Here is a 24,362-nt window from a genome sequence, read left to right as displayed (position 1 = left end):
AGAAAAGTATTTTTTTCAGTTCTACTTATATTACTTAACATCTTGATTTTTTTATTTAAAAAACATTTTTTTAATGTTTATTTATTTTTGAGAGAGAAAGAGAGAGAGAGAGAGCATGAGCGAGGGAGGGGCAGAGAGGGGGGTAGACACAAAATCTGAAGCAGGTTCCAGGCTCTGAGCTGTCAGCACAGAACTGGACACGGGGCCCCAACTCACGAACTGCAAGATCATGGCCTGAGCCGAAGTCGGAAGCTTAACTGACTGAGCCACCCAGGTGCCCCCTTAATAGCTTGATTTTTAAAGTTAAAAACTGAAATCACTATTTCCTCAGAATAGTGAAACTTTTAAAAAAAAAGTTAACTGGAAAATTTACATCTGTCTCATTTCCGTTCCTCAATAGATTTTTAACTCTGATCATTTTATACTGACTCATAGAAAGTAAAAATAAATTATACTGCTAATTAATTTTAAATAGGGGAGAGTCTCTGGATCGGCTTAATTGAAAAATCACTATATAAACTCTCCACTTTACTGTGAAAAAAGCATTCAAATATAATAAAGGTGACTATATATATATATATGTATATATACATATATATATACATATATATATATGTATATACACACACACACACATAAAGCTAGGCAAAGTTGAAATTATATTTGCCACTTTCTTTAAATTTTAATGTTTATAACAAAAAATCAAAACCTAATTTATACATAAATATACATTTCTCCATACCCACACACATATCTACAACACACGAGAGACTATGTTACATGAGTTGACATATTAAATGATTTTTCAAGTTTTTACACAATGGCTAAGCCTGGTCACATTGTATGTCCTTACACTCAACTTAGATTTTTAAAAAGCTTAAATTATCTTACTTGGAAATTTATGCTTGTCTTTGGGCTCTCCTGTACACACCAACATGCCTATGCCTTCTTTGAAGCTCTCCATCCAGGTAAAAAGAGAGGCACATGATTGGCCCAAAATCTTGAGCCTATTTGCTGCCAAAATTGCAATTACACCTTTCCGGAATACACGTATCATCAGTCCTTTGAATGGCCTTTTCTTCATCTTAGCTTCCTCTTGCTTCTTTTCCTCTACGGTTGACAAAGCCTGGGCTAGAGTTCTGACTTCCAGTTTGAACAACTCAAAGGTGTTGAACTGCTCCTGGAGAAAATCTCTCTGTGTCGATAAGGCACATGACCGGCTATAGAGAGGATATAAGGCACCGGCCATCAATGCACAGGCTGCCAGCAAGGATGCTTGTTCCCTTTGAGTCTGTGATAACACAGTTTTGAAGCGTGAATTTTCGAGAACCATCTGTTCGTGTGACTTCTCAATACGGTTCAACTTTTCCATATTTTTTTCAGCAATTTCTTGAAATTTCTATAAGAGAAGTCAAATAAAATATTTTAAACAACTAGGCATTTTATTACTTCCTCTTTGTAGAAAGAAAACAAACTTTTGCTGACAACTAATTCTTCCTCAAAAGACCCATGATCTAAATATCCAAAAAATATGTATGATGGAGCAACAGGTTAGATCTAAATGTGCATGTTGATCTAAACATTTTTTTTAACATTTACTTATTTTTGAGAGAGAGGCAGAGCATGAGCGGGGGAGGGGCAGAGAGAGAGGGAGACACAGAATCTGAAGTAGGCTCCAGACTCTGAGCTGTCAGCACAGAGCCCAGTGAGGGGCTCAAACCCACGAACTGTGCGATCATGACCTGAGCTGAAGTCAAACACTTAACCGGCTGAGCCACCCAGGCGCCCCTAAATGTGCATGTTGATTTTTAAATCCTCTTACACAGAAACTTTACATAACATAGAACGCATAACTCTAAAAGTACTTCATGAATTTCCCATACACCTATGCAGAAATACACATATTTAGAAAACAGAATTTCTCCTCTTCCATTCCTCACTTTTATTTCCTGCTTTTTAAACAAATTACATCAGCAGTAGAGGTTTTCCTATATGTGAAAAGACTTTACTTTTTGCCAGAATAAGCAAAGGGTTAAATCAACAATATAACAAATAGCACTTGACTGTCTGCCATTTACTGGGTGAGGGGGGACTAATTCTCGGGTTAAAATCTCTCATTTCAGCTCTTTCTTACCTTCCTGAGACAGCAGACTGAACAAAGCACAGCCCCAGTGGTGGGAGGAAATAACTAACTGTGAGCTGGGCCTCAGCATCTCTCTGATCCTTTTTCCCTCATCAAGGAATTTGCAATCCAAACAATTTGAAACACCAAGAAATTTTAACTATGGACAACATATTTTAATTGCTAGAAAATAAAATAGTTCTCTATGAAATCTTATGCCTGATCATTAAGGAACTGCTGAGGTAGAGTTTTCAGAAGATAACAGATCCCAATTTCCTTTACTGATTCATTTATCATTCAATAAACATTTATTGACTAGTCACTAAATTCCATGTGCTAGGAAAACAGACAAGCAAATCAATAACTGTGGTGTAATGCACTATCAAACTATGCCAGACTGGCAGAGGTACCCAAAAGGGAGTTTGCACAAAATGATATTGACAGGCTTTTGGAGGGATAATGACAAAGGACAAGTGGTGGTGAGGTATGTAATAGAAAGAATTAAAAATAAAAATAGTGATAAAGTGTGGCTCCATAGCTACCCTAAAATAATTTAATGATCCGAGTTGGAGAAAATCACACAAACCCTTGATGACTCCACAAGATTTGTTGTCAAAGCCTACCGTGGACAATGTTGATCGGCGGTAGTCAAAAGAATTCAAACTTGTGGAAATATACTGCTAAGGAAAGTAACTCTTGTACTAAATCCAACCCCAAGCCTAGCAGATGAGATTCCCAATAAGTGCACGGTGAGTAGAAGAAGGCCCTCAGAGGTACAGTCCTGAGCACAAATGAATTAAAGAAGTACACAAGAATCCACTCTCTCAAGGATTCAACTTCTTGGATGCCTTCCTTTGGGCAGGGGAAACACTGTATTTTAGACATAGTTTTAAATGTTTCTATACTATAGGGGCTCCTGGGTGGTTCAGTCAGTTAAGGGTTCGACTCTTGATTTCCACTCCAGTCATGATCTCATGGCTCATGAGATTGAGCCCTGCGTTGGGCTCTGTGCTGGCAGTGCAGAGCCTGCTTGGGATTCTCTCTCTCTCTTCCTCTCTCTCTGCCCCTCCCATGCTCGCTCTCTCTCTCTCTCAAAATAAATAACCTTAAAAAATGCTTAAAAAAAATGTTTCCATACTATAATTGTCTTTATTTACTCCGACTCTTCTCTAAAGTCTGAACCAGCCATATCTGTGGTACTACTGTGAAAAAGAAAGGAATAGGGAAATAAAGGAATTGTGGCTTGCCCCCCACCACATCTCCACCCATGGCCAAGCGGTGGTAGCAGTATTTCATCACCGGGACTGTGTCCCAGAGCTCCATGCAAAGACACTTGTAAAGGAAATGGTGTCCCATTGGGAGTAGCTGAAAGAAGCAAGAAACTCTGAGAAGCACTAGCCAGGTGGACTGCTTGGAAGCAGATGTGAGACACCCCTTTAAGAAGGCAACCCTTAAGAAAAGGGAAAGCTGACCTGCACTGTAGCTAAAGAAAGCAGAAAGACCAGTATGTGGAAGAGTGAGAGCCAGAAAACAGGATAATGTATTCTAAGGAAGCACAAATAATTCAGAACGCCTGAAGAAAAGAGGACAATGATGGAAAACTGACACGTAGGTGGATAAAAGATGATAAAGCTAAGGAATTTAAACTATCTGGAAAGCCATGAGAAGCCATAAAATCCTGGAAGTCGCTCTGCTTTAGTTAATGGATGGGAGAATCAGAAATACTAATAAAGACCGCCATGGGTAGCAGTAAAGTTGCTGGTAGTGGAGGTGGAACAAGAGGAGCAAACAGAATTTACAAAGGCTAATTCCATATTTTCTCCAAAATCAATTCCACCAGTTCAATTAGAGGGGAAAACAGGAAAATTATAGACAATCCAACATAAAAGAGCCACACCAGTTACAGCTAGGTAGTAGAAATAAACATTAACCTAATCAGGTTCCAGGTGGAACATAGTCACAGATCTCAAAGTCTGAGGCAGAAGTATATTTTCAACAAAAAGTACTCTTCTGTGAACAAACACAAATGGTGAATAGATACATTTGCTAATGATATTTTAAATGTTTCAAAATAGCATGTGAAGTCATTGGACAAAATCGAATGGGTTGTGGACAGAGAGCTGAAAGTATATTTACCATACCGGAATTAAAATTTTTAAAGTAAATTAAATAAAAATTTTAAAATTTAAGAAAAAAAAAAAAAAAGGGAAGACAGCTGAAAGTAAAGCAAGCCTGTTCTGGAGAAGAGTTAGCTGTAGCACATGACAGATCTACCGAAGACAGCTAGCCTACTTCAGAGCATCAGATTGAAGCTAACAGCATTTTAGAAAGGCAGCCAGAAACAGGTAGTCCTGGAATGAGGATGACAGAGTAACCAAAATGTGGAGAGAAATGGATAAAAACCTGAACTCCATTACCCAAAACACCCCACTTCTCTCGACAGACAGAAAGCCAGGAACAAGCTGGAATGTCTTAAAAACAGAATTGGGATTCCAGACTTACACAGCCAGTTTTCATTTTAGGCTGCCTGCTAGAAGTCGTGGCAAAGTACTCAAGCAATCTTTTAAATTCTCGCGTCTTTCAAATCCTTGTGTCATTCTATGGCCCCCAAATTTTGATCATTTGTAGCGATTATATATTTAAAAGTGCTTAATTAAGTGATTAATATTAATTACTACCACGCTTCATGATTTCTCAGAGACTCGGATGCCATTCACAGATTGGTGAAACAGTAAAAATAAGACTATGTGTGAAGTCTGCTTATAAATAAAAATAAACAAACTCAAAAGAGTATTTATTTGTCTAATAACCATCTGCTGTCCCCAGCCATTCTTGGTTTAAGTAATTATAATCAAGACACCAAGTATCGATTGTTATTTTTCAAAAAAATCAACCAGACCAATATTCAACTAGATAACTAGAATTTATTAGCGGGTTGAATTAAAGATTTAAAAATAATGAAGTTAAACATTTAAAGTTTTAGAGCTCTTGTTGACAAATATTAAGTTAGCCACACAAAATCCTCAATAACATTAATACTTAGTGCAAGTTTTGTTCATTTCTTAACAATTACATTTCTGCACCCCTGCTGTCTCCACTCAAATCTAGAACCACAGATCTGACTTCCCGGCAAGCATCTCCACTTAGCTACTTCACAGCCATCTCAAGCTAAAGTATCCAGTCCAGTACTACTGACTTGCCTCCTACATGTGTTCATGATAGTCCTCTTTATGTCAATACATGGCACCAACATCCACCGAAGTGTTCAAGTCAAAAACTTTGCAGTCGGTTTTAGTTCCTCCTTTCACCTTATCCTCTACCGTCCCAAATCAAAGCCATCGGCAAGCACCGTTGGGTTTACCTATAAAATACGCCCTGATCCATATCTACTGCTACGCATCCTACTTCCAGCTATTCACCACCAGCCATTCATGCCCCTTTCCATGCCACTGTCAGATTATGTCCATCCGATCCTATTGTTTAACATCTTTGTCCTTACTGAACCAAGGTTCCCTCCTCAAGTCACAACACTCCCACATGCCTTCTGCTGTAAAGGCTTCACCTTCTCCCACAATCCTCACCCTGATGAAAAAGGGAGAATGGTCTGCTTCTTTACTATCCAGACACGAACCTCACCACTCTTCACAATTTAACCAATGCTGTCTAGCATTCCCAGGTCTTTTCCCTTCCAACTCCCCTAACACTATTCAAATCCTAGCAATCATCAGAGCCCATTTCAGGGTCTATCTATTCCATGACACCTTTTCCTATAATTCTCATTCATGCTGACCTTGACCTTCTCTGAACTTAATTACATGACTCACACATTTAATTCTGACACTGCTACTTACTTATTTCATGTATGCATATCTGTTCTCCCTCAAATGCAATAGAATGCTAGTTCCTGGAGGCCAGGAAGTATTTACTGCAGTAAATATTCTATTTACAGTGCTCTATACCCTGTAGGAATTTACTAAATATTGAACAAATTAAATAATCCTTTATAAGATGTTCCTTGGTGTTTACCACAGTTTTTCTTTGCCCATAATAGGCACTGAATAAATACCCAATGAATAAAAAGCTTTATAAATGTAAGGAGAAGAAAAATATGATCTGAAAAAAAGATATCATTTCTAAATATAATTTGGAACTTATCAACATGTCAGAATTCTGCTTTAAAATTAATTCTGATATTCCACAGGGATCTTCAAAGGTGCTGCATTATTTACTGTGAATTATTCTTGAAGAACAAAGCTTGTTTGATGATAACAATGGAAACAGCCGTAAGAGCAATTTTTCCCTTAAAAAAATCTTATGTTCTTTACCCAAGGAGATTGAAGGCCAATATTTTTAAAGCAAACATTAGGAATATCGCCTTCAAATGGGACAAAAGCATTCCTAGGACTGAAATAACCTGCTCCTTAGTGTGTTTAGTTTCAAAAATAATATTTGCAAATTCCTCCAAAACAACACTCTTATCTTGAAGAATTTAAAAAAACTTGCAAATATAGTATGGATATCTTTTACATAGATTTCTTTGGCATATCAAAACTACGATATAGTTTCACTAGTTTTCCTCTACTGTCTGATAAATTCAAAGTGCATCCAAAATGGGGGGGCAAGATACCTCTTTTGCCTAATCACGCACCTACTTCCTGAAGCACACAGGCTCTGTGGGACGCCTTACAGGGTTCCATGAACTTTGAGACTTTGGACCAGAAATTAGATATTTCCCGAGGGAATAAAATTCTTTTTTTATCACTTTTGCTTCCTGCGTTCTTATTCTTTATGTTGGCAAAAGACAAAATGCACACTGGACATTTGATGACACATAGACATCAAAGGACTTTATTATTGGCAAAAGACAAAATGCACACTGGGCATTCGATGACACATAGACATCAAAGGACTTCATTAAAACTGTCTTATTTTTATAGACTGCATACCTTGTCTTTTTATGAAATGGTAATATTGCAAAATGAATAAATTCACCTGCTTATCCTATGATGTAAATGCTTCTCTGTTAAAAATAATGCACATTTAGTGAAGAAAATGGAAGCCTCATACGTTACTGCTGGAGATGTTAAAATGATGCATCAGCTTTTGCAAATAGCTCAGTTTATCATATGACCTAGAAATTCTACTGTCTGGATTTTATATATATTATATATTTTATATATATTATATATAATATATAATATTAAATATATATAATATATTATAGACATTATATATATTATAACATATAACATAAATATACTCAAATCCCATAATGATTATTTACTTTACTTAAAAACACGATCTTCATTTGTAAGTGTAGCCTGGCAAAAATATTATGTGCCAAAGTGCTATGTGCCTGTGTTTACTCTTGTATCTAAAGCAGTACAAACTACAAAATGCCCTTTGGATAAGCCAAACCTTCAAAAGAACAAAGTTCTCCTTATCATTAGACTGAGAATGAACGTGTCAACATGGGCAAGATGCTTCATTTGTCAGTTGTTAAAAGACACTGCCTCAGACCGTTGGTAAGTCAGCACTCCCCCTCAGTTCTGATCTGCCTCAGATCTTCCTTCTGGGTTTTCAGACCCCGGCCACGGTGTCCAGGTTGGCTCCAGTCTTCTCTTTAAATAGTTCAAACTGTGACCACCTCCTCTTCTAAGTTTATAGCATTCTCTTGGGAATTAATTAAACACAGTTGCTGTGATCAACCTTATATTCTTGAATTTCTCATGTGTTTATATGATGACTTCCCAATTATATTTGACAGTTTTTGAAGAAAGAACTAAGTGTTATATCTCTTTGTTAGTACCAGAGTATTAAACACAGTGCCCTCTGTATGTGGTATATACCACGTAAGATATATTTTTGTTAATATTAAATACATTATGTAAAAGTTGTCTTGATACTCTTACCTATAACAGCAATTTTGCAATATAATGTAAGAAAAACTCAGTCTCTCAGACAAAAGGAAGTCTGAGAGAAATAAGACATAAGGGAACTAGCATCTGTGGACAGTTGACAGGGTGTCACCATAATCATCATGTTTGATCATTAATTAATCAAGACTCACTTGGAAATGCAAGTTCAAGAAATATGAAATTGATCTGCCACTGGACCCATTTTCAGGTATTACTTGACATACAAAACAGCATATATTTCTAAAAGAAACAGTACCGTAGTATAACGCAAAAAGGACAGGAAGATAAGGATGGTGACAATATATTAAAACAGGACAGGGGCATCTGGGTGGCTCAGTTGGCTGAGCATCTGACTTCAACTCAGGTCATGATGTCATCATTCATGAATTCGGGCCCCATGTCAGGCTCTCTGCTGTCAGCACAGAGCTCACTTCAGATAGATCCTCTGTCTCCCTCTCTCTCTGCCCCTCCCGCCACCAAAAAAATAAATAAACATTTTTAAAAAGACTGAAAGTTAAAAAAAAATAGCACATAACATTCACTTTGCAATTTCTGAATGCCAAGCAAGAGGCTGAATAGTTTACATCTGTTACCTCCATTCTAATCCCAGCTCTAGAACTTTCTCGCTAAACACATAAGTGGCATCAGTTCTCTGAACCTTAGTTTCTCCATGTGCAAACTAGAAATGATTCTTAAATGACCTATCTCACATGGTTGTGGTAAGGCTTGAGTCAGAGGAGGCATGCAAAGTTAGGAAAAAATGTTGAAAAATCTATTGAGCATTAGGCAAATTCAATTCATAGCCTTTTTAAGAAAAACAATTTCTAGGGGTGCCTGGGAGGCTCAGTCAGTTGAGCGTCCGACTTTGGCTCGGGTCATGATCTCACGGTTTGTGAGTTCGAGCCCGGCATCGGGCTCTGAGCTGTCAGCTCGGAGCCTGGAGCCTGCTTCAGACTCTGTGTCTCCTTCTCTCTGTGCCCCTCCCCCACTTGGGCTCTGTCTCTCTCTGTCTGTCAAAAATAAGTAAATGTAAAACCACAATTTTTTTTTAAAAAGAAGAAAAACAATTTCTAAAGCAATTATTTGAGAAGCAGATATTTTTGTGTTAATGAAATTATTGGAAATATTTCGTTAGAGGTGCCCCCTTCACGCCAACTCAGTCCATCAATGCCTCCTGTGTCCAGGACAGGGTCGAACTAATTCCCTGTGAGCCATTCCAGGCAGGCATGTATAACCTATCACCTCCAATAATATAAACAAGCTGAGCTCTGAATATTTTTGGAATTCAATTAAAAAGAAAAAAAGTTTCAACATCTAATAACACTAACCCAGATTTCCTGCCAAAGGTACTCTTTAATTTTGTGATATAAGAGGATTTTACTAAAATGTCAAACAAACCTAAAGTGTTTACAATAAATATTACATCAAGGCTAACCATACTTAACTGATAGGGAAAAAAACCTTTACTTTTACTAAGGACGCTGCTATGCCAGTAACTCCAGCTTTTTCAGAAAGAAAAGCTATAAGAACAGAAATACTAAGATTACAAAAGCAAACTCAGTAAGAGCATGTAGTGTGGCACTCGGCCCAGAGGCTTCAGTAGGCACACATACTTGAGATGTATTTCCGTGACGGCTCCGGAGTATTTAAATTTGAGAGTTCCCAACCATGTGGCTAGCACATTTCACCGAACGCTAAAAACATGCTGAGATACTAGAACCAAGGCTCCTGTCCTACGAGTATCCTTTATCTAATAGCATTTGTACTAATTGTTTTAAAGCTTACACAGTCAAAACTCTTGTAAATAACTCTACTGTGTTCTTTTCAGATGAAAGCAATTTGAGTCCAAAAGCTGGTTTTTACTTAACCACCTGTCTTTTACTAACCATTTCTTTACAAGAACTAAACATCAAACACAGGGTGCTATAGATAAGTCATGTGTTTTCCAGCAGATGGCCCCTTGTAATGGCCAGGTTCATCTAACACCAAACATCCTCTAGAACCTACAATCCTACACAACTGTGTGTTTTCCTTCTTTATGTTCTTATCAACATAATTTTTTAAAATACATTAAGTAATATACAATGAAAATAGTGTAATTTGCATTGCAGCTTTGAGGGGAAAAAAGCAGAAATGCAGAAATAGTCATAACAAAATTTCCTAAGATAAAATGTATAGCCTGTAATATGCATTATAATAGCAGTTTACCCAATACAAAACCCAAAGGAATCGCTGCTGTGTATTCAATTACAATTTATAAAAATGTAAACATATGTATAAATAATATAAACAATATGACAATTTATATTATTAATGTACTTTTTAAAAAAATTTTTTTAACGTTTATTTATTTTTGATACAGAGAGAGACAGAGCATGAACGGGGGAGGGGCAGAGAGAGAGGGAGACACAGAATCGGAAGCAGGCTCCAGGCTCTGAGCCATCAGCCCAGAGCCCGACGCGACTCTCGAACTCACGGACCGCAAGATAGTGACCTGAGCTGAAGTCGGACGCCTAACCGACTGAGCCACCCAGGCGCCCCTTATTAATGTACTTTTAAGAAAATGAAAATGATACTTTCAATCTGCCTACTCATGGATCAAAGCCTACGGTGTTACATATCCTTCAGAAAAAAGTCTTCAGTGAGAGCTTTTCTTTTCTTTTTTAAAGATTTTATTTTTAAGTTATCTCTATACCCAACATGGGGCTCGAACTCACAACCCTGAGATCAAGACTCACATGCTCTACCGACTAAGCCATCCAGACACCCCAAGAGCTTCTTTTTAAAAACTAGCATTTGTGATAATTGATTCCCTTAGTTAGAAAAATGAATTGCTATGCTTTCTTGCACATTTAGAATAAAAGAAGTGAGTTCATAACACCGATAGGATAGCTTGAAATCAGGAAGTGTGATATCTCTGGTTTTGTTCTTTTTTCTCAGGACTGCTTTGGCTATCGGGGTCTTTTGTGTTTGCATACAAACTTTAGGATTGTTTCTTCTATTTCTGTGAAGAATGACTTTGGTATTTTGATGGGGAATGCATTGAATCTGTAGATGGCTTTTGAGTGGTACAGCTACTTTAACAATATGAAATCTTCCAATCGATGAACACAGGGTGTCTTTCCATTTGTTTGTGTCTTTGATTTCTTTCGGCAAAGTCTTAAGAGTTTTCTCCCTACAGATCTTTCACTTTCTTGGTAAAATTTATTCCTAAGTATTTTGTGAATGGGATAGTTTTCTTTATTTCTTTTTCTAATGTTTCATGATCTCTGTAAGTTGATTTTGTTAACCTGCTACTTTACTGAAATCATTGATTAATCCAAGAAGTTTTTTGATTGGTTATTTAAAGTTTTCTACATATAAGATCATATCATCACCAAGCCATAGTAATAAAAAATACTGGCACAAAAATAGACACATAGACCAGAACAGAGAGCCCAGAATTAAATCTCAGCATATACAGTCAACTAATATTCGACAAGAGAACCAAGAACACCCAATGGGTAAAAGATATTCTCTTCAAACGGTACTGGGAAATTTAGAGGAACACATGCAAAATAATGAACCTGGACCTCTAACTCACACCGCTTACAAAAGTTAACTCAGAATGGATCAAAGACTTAAATATAACACCTGATACCAAGAAACTCCTAGAAGATAGGAAAGAAGCTCACTGATATTTAGCAATGATTCTTTGTACCTGACACCAAAAGCACAAACAACAAAAGCAAAAATCAACAAACAGGACTACATCAAACTCAAAGGCTTCTGCACAGCAAAAGAAACTAACAAAATAAAAAGGCAGCCTTCAAAATGGGAAATATTTTTTGTAAACCACATATCAGATATGGGGTTAATATCCAAAAATGTATAGAGAATTAACACAACTTAATAATGAATAAACACTCTCATTTTTTAAATGGGCAGAAGAACTAAAGAGACATTTTTCCAAAGAGGACATCAAAATAGTTAAAAAGCACATGAGCAGATGCTCAACATCACTAATCATCAGGGACATGCAAATGAAAACCGCACTGAGATATCACCTCATACCCGCTGGAATGGCTATCATCAAGAAGACAAGAGACAGCAGGTGCTGGCGAGAACATGGGAATGTAAATTAGTCCAACCACTATGGAAAACAATATGGAGGTCACTCAAAAACTTGAATATATACCTACCATACATTCCAGCAACTCCATTTCTGGGAATATACTCAAAGGAAATGAAAACAGGAATTCGATGAGATACACACACCTCCATGTTTATTGCAACACTATTGACAATAGCCACGATAGGAAAGCAACCAAATGCCCATTAATGGATGAGTGGATTAAAAAAGATGTGATATACATGCACAATAAAATATTACTTAGCCATGAGAAAGGAGGCTATCCTATCATTTGCAAAATCACAGATGGACCTTGAAAACATTATGCTAAATGGGATAAGCCAGACAAAGAGAAGTACTATAGGGTATCACTTATACATGGAATCTTAAAAGACCAAACATGCTAAAAATTAAAATTAAAAAAAAAAAAAAACAGAAAATAAAATGGTGGTTACCAGGAAATGGAAGAGTAGAGAGTAGGGGTGTTAAATGGATGCTGTTTAAGTGTATAAACTTGTAATGAGTACTAAAATAGCCATAGAGACTAAATGTACAGTTTGTCAAACAATAATAATAATAATGTACTGCAAGTATGTAATGTGATAAATATCATTACAATGGCAACTATATTACATATATAAATGTATCAAAGTAACACAATATACACCTTAAATTTATACAAGGTTACATGTTAAATTTATCCAATTAAAAAAACTGATAGGAAATGATGAAAGTTTGAAGAATCATACTTCCTAATTTCAAGACTTACTAAAAAGCTACAAAAATCAACTCAGTATAGTATTAAAAATGAACACACACATAAATAAATGGAACAGTTGAGAAAGTACAGAAATAGATTTACACAAATACAGGAAATGGATTTTGACAGAGTACAAAGGCAATTCAATAGAGAAAGGATAATCTTCCAACAAATAGTCCTGGATTAACTGAACATCCACATGAAAAAAATGGACATCAACCCATACCTCATATCTTTATAAACATTAACTGAAAATGAATCATAGACCTATTTCTAAAACCTAAAACTACAAAACCTATAGAAGAAAAAACAGGAGGAAATCTTGATGACCTTACACTAAGCCAAGAGTTCTTAGATACAACACTAAAGTCATAAAAGAAAAACATTGATAAGGTGGACTTTATAAAAATTTTAAACATCTGCTCTGCAAAAAGGACCTTTATGTGAATGGGAGAAAATTTTTGCAAATCACTTATCTGACAAAAGGTTTCTATCCAGAATACATAAACAACTCTCAAAATTCAGCAACAAGAAACTAAGCAACCCAGTTAAAAAGGGGGCACAAAAAGGGGCACCTGGGTGGCTCAGTCACTTAAGTGTTCAACTCTTGATTGGACAGGTTCGTGGGATCAAGCCCTGCATCAGGCTTTGTGCTCACAGCTCAGAGTCTGCTTGGGATTCTCTCTCTCCCTCTCTCTTTCTGCCTCTCCTCCACTCGCACTATCTCTCTTTCTCGCTCTGTCAAAATAAATAAACTTTTTTAAAAAGTGGGCAAAACGTGCGAACAGATAATTCACCCATGCATACACACAGATGGCAAATAAGCATATGAAAAAAATGCTCAACATTATTATGCACTAGGGAAAACAGAAATTAAAACCACAATCACTACACGCCTACTAGAATATCTAGAAAAGACAAAAAAAATTATGAAACAGCATGCTGGCACAGATACAGAGCAGTTAGAACTCCCTTACATTGCTAGAGGGAGCTCAGAATGGTACAGACACTTGGGAAAACAATTTCATAGTTTCTTACCATAGAACCATTTATACAACATATAAATATGTACTTACCATATAACCAGAAATCACACTCCTCTAAGTATTTACCCAAGAGAAATGAAAATTTATGATCACACAAGAACCTATCCATGCATATTTAAAACTTCCTTGGTCATAATTGCTAGAAAACAAAAACAACAACCCAAAGGCCCATCAGCAAGTATAAAAAAACAATGGTATCCATCCAATGGAATATAGCTCAGTAGTAAAAAGGAATGAACTACTACTGATACATGCAACAACATGAATAATTCCCAAACATATTTTGCTAAGTGAAACAAAAGTCGGACCCAAAAGGCTACATACTATAGGATTCCACTTATATGACATTCTGGAAAAGGCAAGACTGTACGGGCCACTTACATGACATTCTGGAAGAGGCAAAACCATAGGGATACACAACAGATCTGTGGTTCTTATATATGGTCAGTTTTTTTTTTTTCACAAAGGGATCAAGGCTTGTCAATGAGGAAACCAAAGTCGTGAACAATGGTGTGGGAACAATAAATACAGGGCAGAAAGGAACCTCAGCCTCTACCTAATATTACATACAAAGATTAATTTGAGATGGATCACAGACCTAATCATAAATGCTAAAACTTTAAAACTTCCAGAAGAAACACTAGGAGATTATCTTAACAACCTTGGGGGTATAGAAACATTGCTTGCCACATAAAAATAAATACTCAAAAGAGAAAAAGATTTGTAGGTTGCATTTCATCAAAATCTTAAAACTTGGGATCATCAAAAGAAACATTAAAACATGAAAAGACAAGTGAGATACTGGAAGGTAATATCTGTGATACGTATGTACAACAAGGGATTTATATCCAGAATATCTAAAGAACTCTTACAAATCAATAATAAAAACACAAAGAATCCCAATTTTTTAATGGGCAAACACTTGAAGAGACACTTCACAAAAGAAGATATAGGAATGACCAATAAGAACATGAAAAGTGCTGAATAGCATTAATCACCAAGAAAACATTAATTAAAACCACAGTGAAATACCTTTTTAAAACAACTAGAGTGACTAAAATTTAAAAGACTGACAATACCAAATATTGCAGAGGATGTAGAACAATGGAAATTCTCATATATTGGTCATGAAAATATAATATGATACAGCCATTTTGGAAAAATGGAAAAAATGTTGATAGTTTTTTTTACAAATATACACCTACACCATGACCTAGCAATTTCACTCTTAGCTTTCATTTCTTAAAGAGAAAGGAAAACTTACGTCAACAAAATACTCATACAATAATACTTGCTGCAATTTTATTTACGACAGCCCAAAACTGGAAACAACCCAAATATCCATCCACTCACAATCTATCAAATTGTGGTGTAATTATAAAATAGAATACTATCTCACCATAAAAAAGAATGAATTACCAACATACACAACAACATGGATGACTATCAAAACACTATTTTGAGTGAAATAAGCCAACCACCAAACACTACATATTGAATGATTCCATTGAGAGGAAACTCAAGGGCAAGTGAAAGTAATCTATGATGATAGGATAGGAACAATGGTAGCCCATGGAGTGGAAACTGAAAGAGGGCATAAAAGAACTTTCTGGAATAATGAAATATTTTAAGTTTTTTTTTTTTTAAGTTTATTTAGAGAGAGAGAGAGAGAGACCAGGGAGGGGCAGAGAGAGGGGGAAAGACAGAGTCCCAACTGGGTTCCGCCTGTCAGCAGGGAGCCAGAGGTGGGGCTCCATCTCACAACCTTGAGATCATGACCTGAGCCAAAATCAAGAGTCAGAGGCTTAACCGACTGAGATACCCACGCACCTCAAAATGCAGATCATATCACATGTCACCCTGCAACACTGAACACAACAAATAGCTACTTTTAGAGAGTGTATTTCATTCGAATTCATAGAAGAAGGCATAAGTTCATATGTTTGGGAAAGCAGAATGGTCTTATTTTAAGCAACCTGAAACTATTAACAAACAAAAATAATATTTTTTAATTAAACTTGCCAATAGAAGTATGAAACGATATAATTATGGACCAAATAAAGAGGTTAAACACTGTTGAATCAGAGTCCTAAGCATCTTATCTTAGGAACACATGAACTATTATCAAAGTCAATACCCCCCCAAAAAAAAGTATACACTATCTTTGTATGTTATTCCTGATTGGGCAGGGATGACAGTTAACAATATAAATTATGATGAGAATAATTTATATAGGGAAAAATACAGCTATCTTAACTACCCAAAACTTCTGTTCTCAGTCGAATCCAACATAAAAAAAATAACAATTCATCCAACAGTGAATGATTTTGCTACAGGGTCTACAATTATAACTCTAGTTCTTATATAATATTAGGAAGTATAACAAATTTCAACCCCAAATGAATTAAAATGATGGTTCATATAGGAACCCCCACAAGTGTAATAAACCAGACAAAAGGATTATCTAGACTAAAACTGACATTTGACCAAATCTCTTAACCTTTCATTTTAAAAATAAATAAAGGAAATGCAATGTTATCATTTACTTGATCAGCACATTCTAAGGTGCTTTAACCAGAAACCTACTTCCCAACTTAACTATAAGACAATCCTTAATACACATGCAGACACACATATACACGCACACACACACACGTGCATTTGTGAGTATGTGTATGTGTTTGCATGATCACATGTATGTGTGCAGAATAAGATCTAGGCATTCTCAAAAGTTCCAAACGGATTTGGCATTGGTACTAAAAGAAAGCACCTGAAATAGTAAAATATTTGATCAGCCCGTTTTTTAAAGCTCTGCAGGAGAAGCATACCTGTGCCCTCTTCTGCACCTCAGAGAGGAGCTCGGAGTACTGCAACTCCAGTTCCTTCTTTTGTTTCTGCCAGCAGCTCTCTTGGGCTTTGATCTGCTCTGCCACTTTGTTAAAAGTGTCTTCCTGTGTCTGCTGAAGCTCCCTCATTGTGTCAGACTTGTTTTTACAGATATACTCCAGATGACTTATCTAAACGGGGAAATGCAACAGAGAATGAGATAGGCTCACAAAACATTTCCTTGTACCTCTCCCCCAAAACCATCCAAAATTTTCACCTATGCTTCATTCCTTAAGCTCACATAAAAATTGTAAGTTAAAATGAAAACCCAAAAATTAAGAAACAGAAATCGGTAGGGCAAATTATCATATTTTAGGAGAATATGGTGTCATTTGTATGCACATATGCTGAGATGACAAACTATTTTTCTCTTTCTAATAAAGTTACTCACTCTAGAATCAACTTTACTGAGAAAATTAAGACTATTCTTATTTCTAGAACCAAAGCTCTTCAATGGGAAACAGCATTTCAATGACATTTACAAATCTACAAACATTTTACATATAATAAAACAGAACAGTACAACCATTTTTTTATTTCACGTTCCAAACTCTGGAAAGAAAATCATCTGAGATGTACGACAATTAATGATGTTCAAAACTATGAAAAACTGTTAAAACATAATACCATCTCAGAGGGTTCAAACATGTACTCATTTTAATTGCCAGTAATTTTCAAACCCATTATACACACATTCACAATCATGAACAGCATCTGGGCTTCTCACAATGTATTCCCTCATTTCCTCAATCCTACTTCTCAGTGCCCGTGGTTGTATTTGCCAATCGAACCAAGGCAAAATGCCCTCAGTCTAAAATTAGGCCAAGATGCTGTTTCATTAATTCAACAGATTAGAGTTAAAAACAACAACAACAACAACAACAACAAAAACTTAGGTAAGTTTTTCTCTTCACGTCCCATAAGAGCAAGTGCCATTTCAACTAAGATCTGGAAACCAGACCACATAACATAGTTCTGACCAGTTCAATAGACCCAGGATAAGAACTGATATCTTCAATGGTGAAATATGTTGGTCTGCTAAGCCATTTTAATTTTCCACCACCAAAATAGGGCTTTTTAAAAAATTTTTTGAAAGACTGAATTTCTGGACTTATGAATGGTAAAGTGATCGTAAGAGTCTACTGTTTTCTCCTACCGTGTATACCTCTCACATGCTACAGCACGGAAAGGGTTTTGTAATACACATCTTATTATAATTCAAGAAATATCATAAACATAATTTTAAATTTTTAAGTGCTTTTAAAGTAACACCTCATTATTTCCTGAGCAAAAATTTTAAGATCATGTTTTTGAATAGCTGTATCTTGTTTCTATTTTATGCTAACATAAAGAGTTGGTTTATTAATGTAAATGACTAAGTTCTTTGAATTGCTTCATCAGTAAGATTAATTTATTTTCTTTTAATTAGGTCCCTGTGGCTAATACTGGCTAGTAGTATTAGCATGTCCTGCACAGAGTGTGGAGCTTAGAGACTTCATACAGACTTCAGTCACATTTACATGCCCACAGCAATGGCATCAAACTGAGTTGTAGACAAGCCATAATTAATGGTATTGAATTATTAACACCCAAATTCTTTTTGAAATAAGATGAATGTCAGCCCCTCTTAATGATACTGTGATGTGGACAAATGTCACTGAATTTAATAGAGGTATCTGGTGCCTGAGGACAGTTACCTTCTCATTAGCCCTGGTGAGGTCTGAGATCAGGGCATCAACATTCTCCTGCAAGACTGCACAGAGCTCGGACCACGAGAATTTATCCAGCATGCCTTCTGGTTGTTTTATGAGCACACAGCCTGCTATCAAGTGCTGATACAAGGTATGAAGAAAGGTTAGCTTCTCCTGTGAGAAAAAAAATAATAATTCCAGTATATCCACATTGTAAGAAGTAAAACACACACTATGCACGGGGAAGTATTTGTTTCAAAAACTTGAGAAGGAATTAAAATGTTCAAGTCTCAGAATGCTGTCATTTTGGGTAATTTTTTTACATTCAAAACTACACAGCAGATACAAACTTAGAATTGATTAAACTTGGTATTCAAAACCAAAAATCTGAAGTCTAGAAGCCAGAAGACCAGGGTTCTGACCCCAGTTCTGTTACTACTGAGGATGTCACCTAAGTGCCTGTTCAGACATCACCTTTCTCAGATACATGACATGTCTGGACTAATTGTTTCTAAGCCCTTTTAACTAGATGTCGGTATAGTCATTCTACAGTTTCATATTTACATCTGCCCAAACAGATGTTATTTAAGTCAAAAAACCAATATAGAGAGAAGACTGTTGCTCAGTTCCACTGAAGACAAAGTTATACAATATCTGTGCTTTACATGTACACAATTACTCAGCTTTCTTCTTCCCCCAGAGATTCCAGTTTGCTTACCTCTTATAGGAAATCTATCCCAAGCCCCTTAGGCAAAGCAGACAGTGATATGAAAGATATGGAAGAGGGGTTCATCTGTTTTCCCTGTAAGTTCATATAGTATTTGGCACATTGAGCATTTACAGGTGTTTAAATATTACAAAGTAACAGGCAAAAAGAAATGGACATGGCTGCCCAAGACACATTTCCAAAACTGTCCAATTAGAAATATACAATAAAAAGTTCTTTAAAATTATATTGCCATTGTAGTAACTAAACCATCCATTGTTTAACGACCTAGAAACACTATGCTGTAGAATTCAGTAAAAAGCCGATCCCATCTTGAACACACAAAAAGTTTATTTACTAACGTGCCAAATGGCTCTCTTTATAAGGTGTTTCATCTATAAACTGCCAAAGAGTGGAACTCAAGACAAGGCAATTGTAAAGCTGCAAAAGGATATTTTATGTAGATAATAAGTTGCCTCAAGATTTTTTTAATAGACCAGCAAGAAAAGAAAACTTTTAAAAGAAGGAAATTTGAGGGGGGAAAAATAGAAATGCTAACCTTCTAGACAAGAATAACTGTATCTAGCATATGCAAAGGTTTTGTGTTTATAAATTGTGGGGAAAGTTTTTCTATATAATCAAAATGTGTATCTTTAATTGTCTCTAGATGACACCTTACTTTTTCCCAATATAACAATTTAAAGCCAAAAAATTTTAATATGTAGTTACAGCCACTAACTTGAGTTAGGATATCAGAAGAATCTTCATAAATATGTTACGCCTTTTTCTTTTTTAAGCAACTAAAGATGTCTTTTGCATTTTCAACTGGGTTGAGATCCTTAAAAACCTTATTAAATCCAACTAACCAAATGTGATATTCAGGCACTAAAGGTCTTCACCCTCCACATTTTGCCAAGCGATCAAGTTCATCCTAAAGGATAATTCATTGTGTCGCCATTATGTCCTTTTTGCTTGGGCTGTGACAAACCATGCATGATAATCATCCATTTGGCGTGAAAAGAGAATCTCAAGATCCAAAATCAATTCACACATGTTGAACCCAACCACAATGCTGTAGACATGCTGACTTTACAATACAGTCAGGCTTCTAGTTTCCTTTACTTTAATCATTATCTGATGTGTAGAACAATTCCAGCCCCTTCATGTGGACACAATTTAAATCCCAGACTGTAAGAAGAGTGGAAAGAATGTTTCCTTTTTACTCTCTTGGCATTCATGTCCATATTTGTTGGAGTAATGAACTCAATATGCAGGAAGACTCAGATAAACCAGCTCCACACTAGCTAAACTAGCTCTATATCCCATGGGTGAAAGAACATATAAGATAACAATTCCATTCACCCAGCCTCACACAGAATATAAAAGTTTTGCCATAATATTTTAAGAATTTATTAATAAATAAAAATGCATAGGCAACTCTCGAGGGCATCCAAATAAAGGTCTAATATTGTGGGTGACTTCTATTTTTCCACATTTTGGTTACTACCCTGTAATTGTAAAGAGTAAGGAGACTGTTAGAGCAGATATTACTTCTGTTTTGCAAATAAGGAAAGATGTGGAGAGACTAAGCTGTGTGGCTTGTCCACATTCACATTTTGCAAACAGAAGTACCACTAGCCAAGTCTGGTTCTTTCTGATCATGAGAAACATATCCCCACCATGTTCAGCTGCTAAACTACTGAAATAAAAAATAGTTTTGTCAGTGGCAAATAGGCAAACTTTGAAAGGACCATCAGGAGCGTAAGTGCTGGGGATACAAGCGGCACGAGTGACCGAGGGGTTAAACTCTATCACTTCTCTCCAAATTAGGATGACCTGATAGTGAAAGAGTGACCGATTTTGCGACTGGCATGACTATTTCAAAACGGTTGGCTCAGAACAATTTTTTTGAACTAAATTAAATTTTTTTGAATTAAGTAAAAATAGCCACGTGATGTATGTAAATTTCTAAAACCGAGATTAGTGAAGGCCTTTCCTGCCAGGCATCCTGTCTCAGGTGATACCTCGGTATCCTTCTGGAAAGCCTGGGAAAGCTTCTGCAGTTCACTCTCCGATTGGGCCGCTCGAGCCTTTTCTTTCTCCCAACAGTGCAGCACATTTTGTAGTTCCGCTTTCAAAGTGCTTATGAGAGCCTCTCTGTCTGCACATTTAGTGCGTAAATGACTTAACTCTTTACTGACATCAGCCAGTTTATCCTGAAGGTCCTGTCAGAGATACAAAATAAAGAGACCATATGAAGGCCGGCCAGTAAAGGGGCCGAGGATGCCAATGTAAAATACATAATGAAGACTTCCTAAGCTTTACCATAAAAGAATCGTAAAGGCAAGCATCTGACTACAGTGCCAAACATACTTGGGCATTTTAAGGTATTGGATTGAATATATTTTCTAAAGTATGCTATTGTAGCTCAAAAGTTAGAAAAAAACTGCTAAGTTTTAACATGTAAACATAAAATATTCCCAAGATAGCTAATTCCAAAAAGCTCTTTGAAAAGGACTTTTCCTTTCAATTCATCATTTAAAAAAATAATAATAACTTGGTAGCTCAAAGCATTTTAATAACATGTAAATAACACTTTTAAATGAAATCTTTTACCTTCCGTATAAGAACATTTACTTCCCAATGACATGCAAATTCTAACAGAAATCTCATATGTGGAACATAAGATTCTGAATTATTTCTTCTTCAACCTTATTAACAAACTCTACTGAAGTATGTCCATGACAAACTCAACATTAAGCAATACAAAGACATTCCGACGCCCACACTTGCCTCAGTATGATTCTGCAAAGATGTAATGCATAAAACCAGTGCAGAGAATAAAATAAACTGTTGTCCTGGACCATAGCCAGGTGCGGCCCCAGCCCGTTACTAGGCCTGATGCATTAAAAACAATGGCTCCACCCTACAATGATGAAAACTGACTCCAAATACTGATGTGCTTACGTAAAATATGTTGAATATGTATCTGAGGCTGGGCATTAAATCTTAAATCGTTTTTTTCAGTCTGTGGTATTATAATTAAATCTGGGAAATGCATTTTTCCTTTAACCAAAATAATTTCCAACCAAGTTTTATTTTTTTAATGAAAAAAACATTCTTGTTTCTTTGATCAACAATAAAAATTCAAAACTGTATCCAAATGTACTTAATAAAAAATAGGAAGATACATTTTCAGATAGTTCTACTTTAAAATATTCCCTCGATAGTCATTTGGGTCTCTTAATACAAAAAGAAAAAGTCATTCTAAGTCCTAATACCTTAATATTTTTAGTGTGAGATTCCATCTTCTGTTGGGTAGAACTGAGTTCATTCGATGCTTTTTCCTTAGCATCATTCACGCTGTTTAGCTGATGAAAGAAAACGGAAGTTACTTTTTTTGTATTTTCCAAGGACGGGTAACTCAAAAAAGCTCATCTTTAAATGTTTTTTATGCAATTACTTAAATACCAATGTTCCAACAGTGATTAACAGTTAAAAAAATTCTTTCTTTTGGTTAACTATGTCATTTCTGTCACAAGTGCGCATGGCTAAAAAGAAAAGAAAGCATTCAAGCTTAAAATGTCAGTGATGTTATTGCGCATTTACTCGATGGCTGGATAAAGGATTTTATTCTTACTGTAAACAAATACAACTTTATTCTTAAAATCCTCCTGGACCAACATGCCAAAAGCAGTGGCATCTATAAGGAAAGAGAAAAAGGACAGAGCAGAAGACTGTTCTCTCTATACATCATGAGGGTATTCACTGGTCTCTCCCTCCATATGACAACTTCAGGGTCGGTCACAGGCAGTCCTACTGGGAAGGCTTGTGGCAGGTCATCAGTTGGTCCTGCTCCGCTTGTGATTTATTTTCTTTGACAGTTCATTCTTCTTTCTGTCAGACTGCTCTTTTTGCTTTCTTTTCAGCCACCCCCTTGGTCTCCCCACTGCTGTCTCTGGCACTGGTTCACAACAAAGCACATTACTAAGCCAAAGCCTGCTGAGTCGACTTTTCAACTGTGCTGAGGATCATGTGACATTCATCCTCCCAAATAACAATTCGCTGTGGGTAATATGTTCCTAGTTACCCTGCAGCTTCCAGACCTGGGCCTCAGAAGAGTTTCAGAAAGTACTAACAATACAGGTTGCCTTGTCTCACTGGGAGCGACTTGGCAATATTTGTTCTTTACGGCAATTTAATTATTCCAGTGGTCATTTTCGCTTTTGCCTTCTGAACAATGACAGAGGGCATTAAGAAGGCTCACTTTTCCTCCTTCGTTGACCTTGGTAAACTAAAGCAAAAGAAACCTCTTTTGAAATGTGAAATATAAGGATATAATGGCCTTGTATTACTTGAAAGAAACAAATAAACAAAAGGATAAACACTAAATTCCATGCTATGTGGCTTGTCTTTGGTTTGAACAGTCTGTTTGTTGTTCTGCTAACTAATTGTGTTTAATGTAATTATTTCATACTCTCTAATTCGACAAGATGCAACTAAACAAACTCTTCAATTTTTAAGCATAAACTCATAAAATATTTTAATACCCAAGAAAATTATCAACCCACACATTAAACAATACAAATGAGATGATAAAGAGAAGCACGAGATTTTTTAATCAGCAAATTAAAAACTAGCAGGCTACATCAAACAGATGCTTGTTTTTGAAAACTTCTAACATTTACGTTCTTTAGAAAATGAGAACTTCTCTCTTTTTTTCATTAAGACTTCCTCAATTTCTAGAAATCTTAACCTAAAATAATTGACACAGCCTCAATTTCCACTACCTATCCCTAATTTCATAAAAGCACATTAACACTTAAATAGAAACATATGAACACAGAAGACTCGTGCAGTTTTTTATTAAGTCAAGATAGATACATTTTGAAGGCCGGGAAAGCGACAGAGTCTTTGCAACTTTGAAAATCACAGTGTGACTGCAGAGTTACGAAAACGTAAGTGAGACACGACTTTAGGCCACACTTAAAGAAAGAACAGTGACGGACAATTTATTATTTTTTGTATCTGTGAAGCTGTCAATTCAACATCCCCCATCTTTCTGACCTTTGTAACAAGCAAGGGAATGCACTGCTGCAGGCCGAAGGCTATATGTGTGGAG

General features: G+C 36.2%; 1 protein-coding gene across 11 annotated transcripts in view; it reads right to left on the bottom strand.

The window, feature by feature from the left end:
• The window catches only part of CCDC171 (coiled-coil domain containing 171), a 308,137-nt gene that overhangs the window by 164,599 nt on the left and 119,176 nt on the right, over window positions 1–24,362 (bottom strand). For all 11 annotated transcript variants that reach the window (XM_078436783.2, XM_078436780.2, XM_078436779.2 and 8 more), the window contains 5 exons: window positions 22,522–22,611; window positions 21,265–21,465; window positions 18,541–18,708; window positions 16,786–16,974; window positions 892–1,399 (listed from right to left, as the gene is read on the bottom strand). In XM_078436783.2, coding sequence (XP_078292909.2) covers window positions 892–1,399; window positions 16,786–16,974; window positions 18,541–18,708; window positions 21,265–21,465; window positions 22,522–22,611 — 1,156 coding nt within the window. The remainder of the gene's footprint in view (window positions 1–891; window positions 1,400–16,785; window positions 16,975–18,540; window positions 18,709–21,264; window positions 21,466–22,521; window positions 22,612–24,362) is intronic.

The sequence above is a fragment of the Panthera onca genome, chromosome D4 (genome assembly GCF_046562875.1).
Source record: "Panthera onca isolate mPanOnc1 chromosome D4, mPanOnc1 haplotype 2, whole genome shotgun sequence".
NCBI lineage: Eukaryota > Metazoa > Chordata > Mammalia > Carnivora > Felidae > Panthera > Panthera onca.
This window is presented reverse-complemented; position numbering and strand designations above follow the sequence as displayed.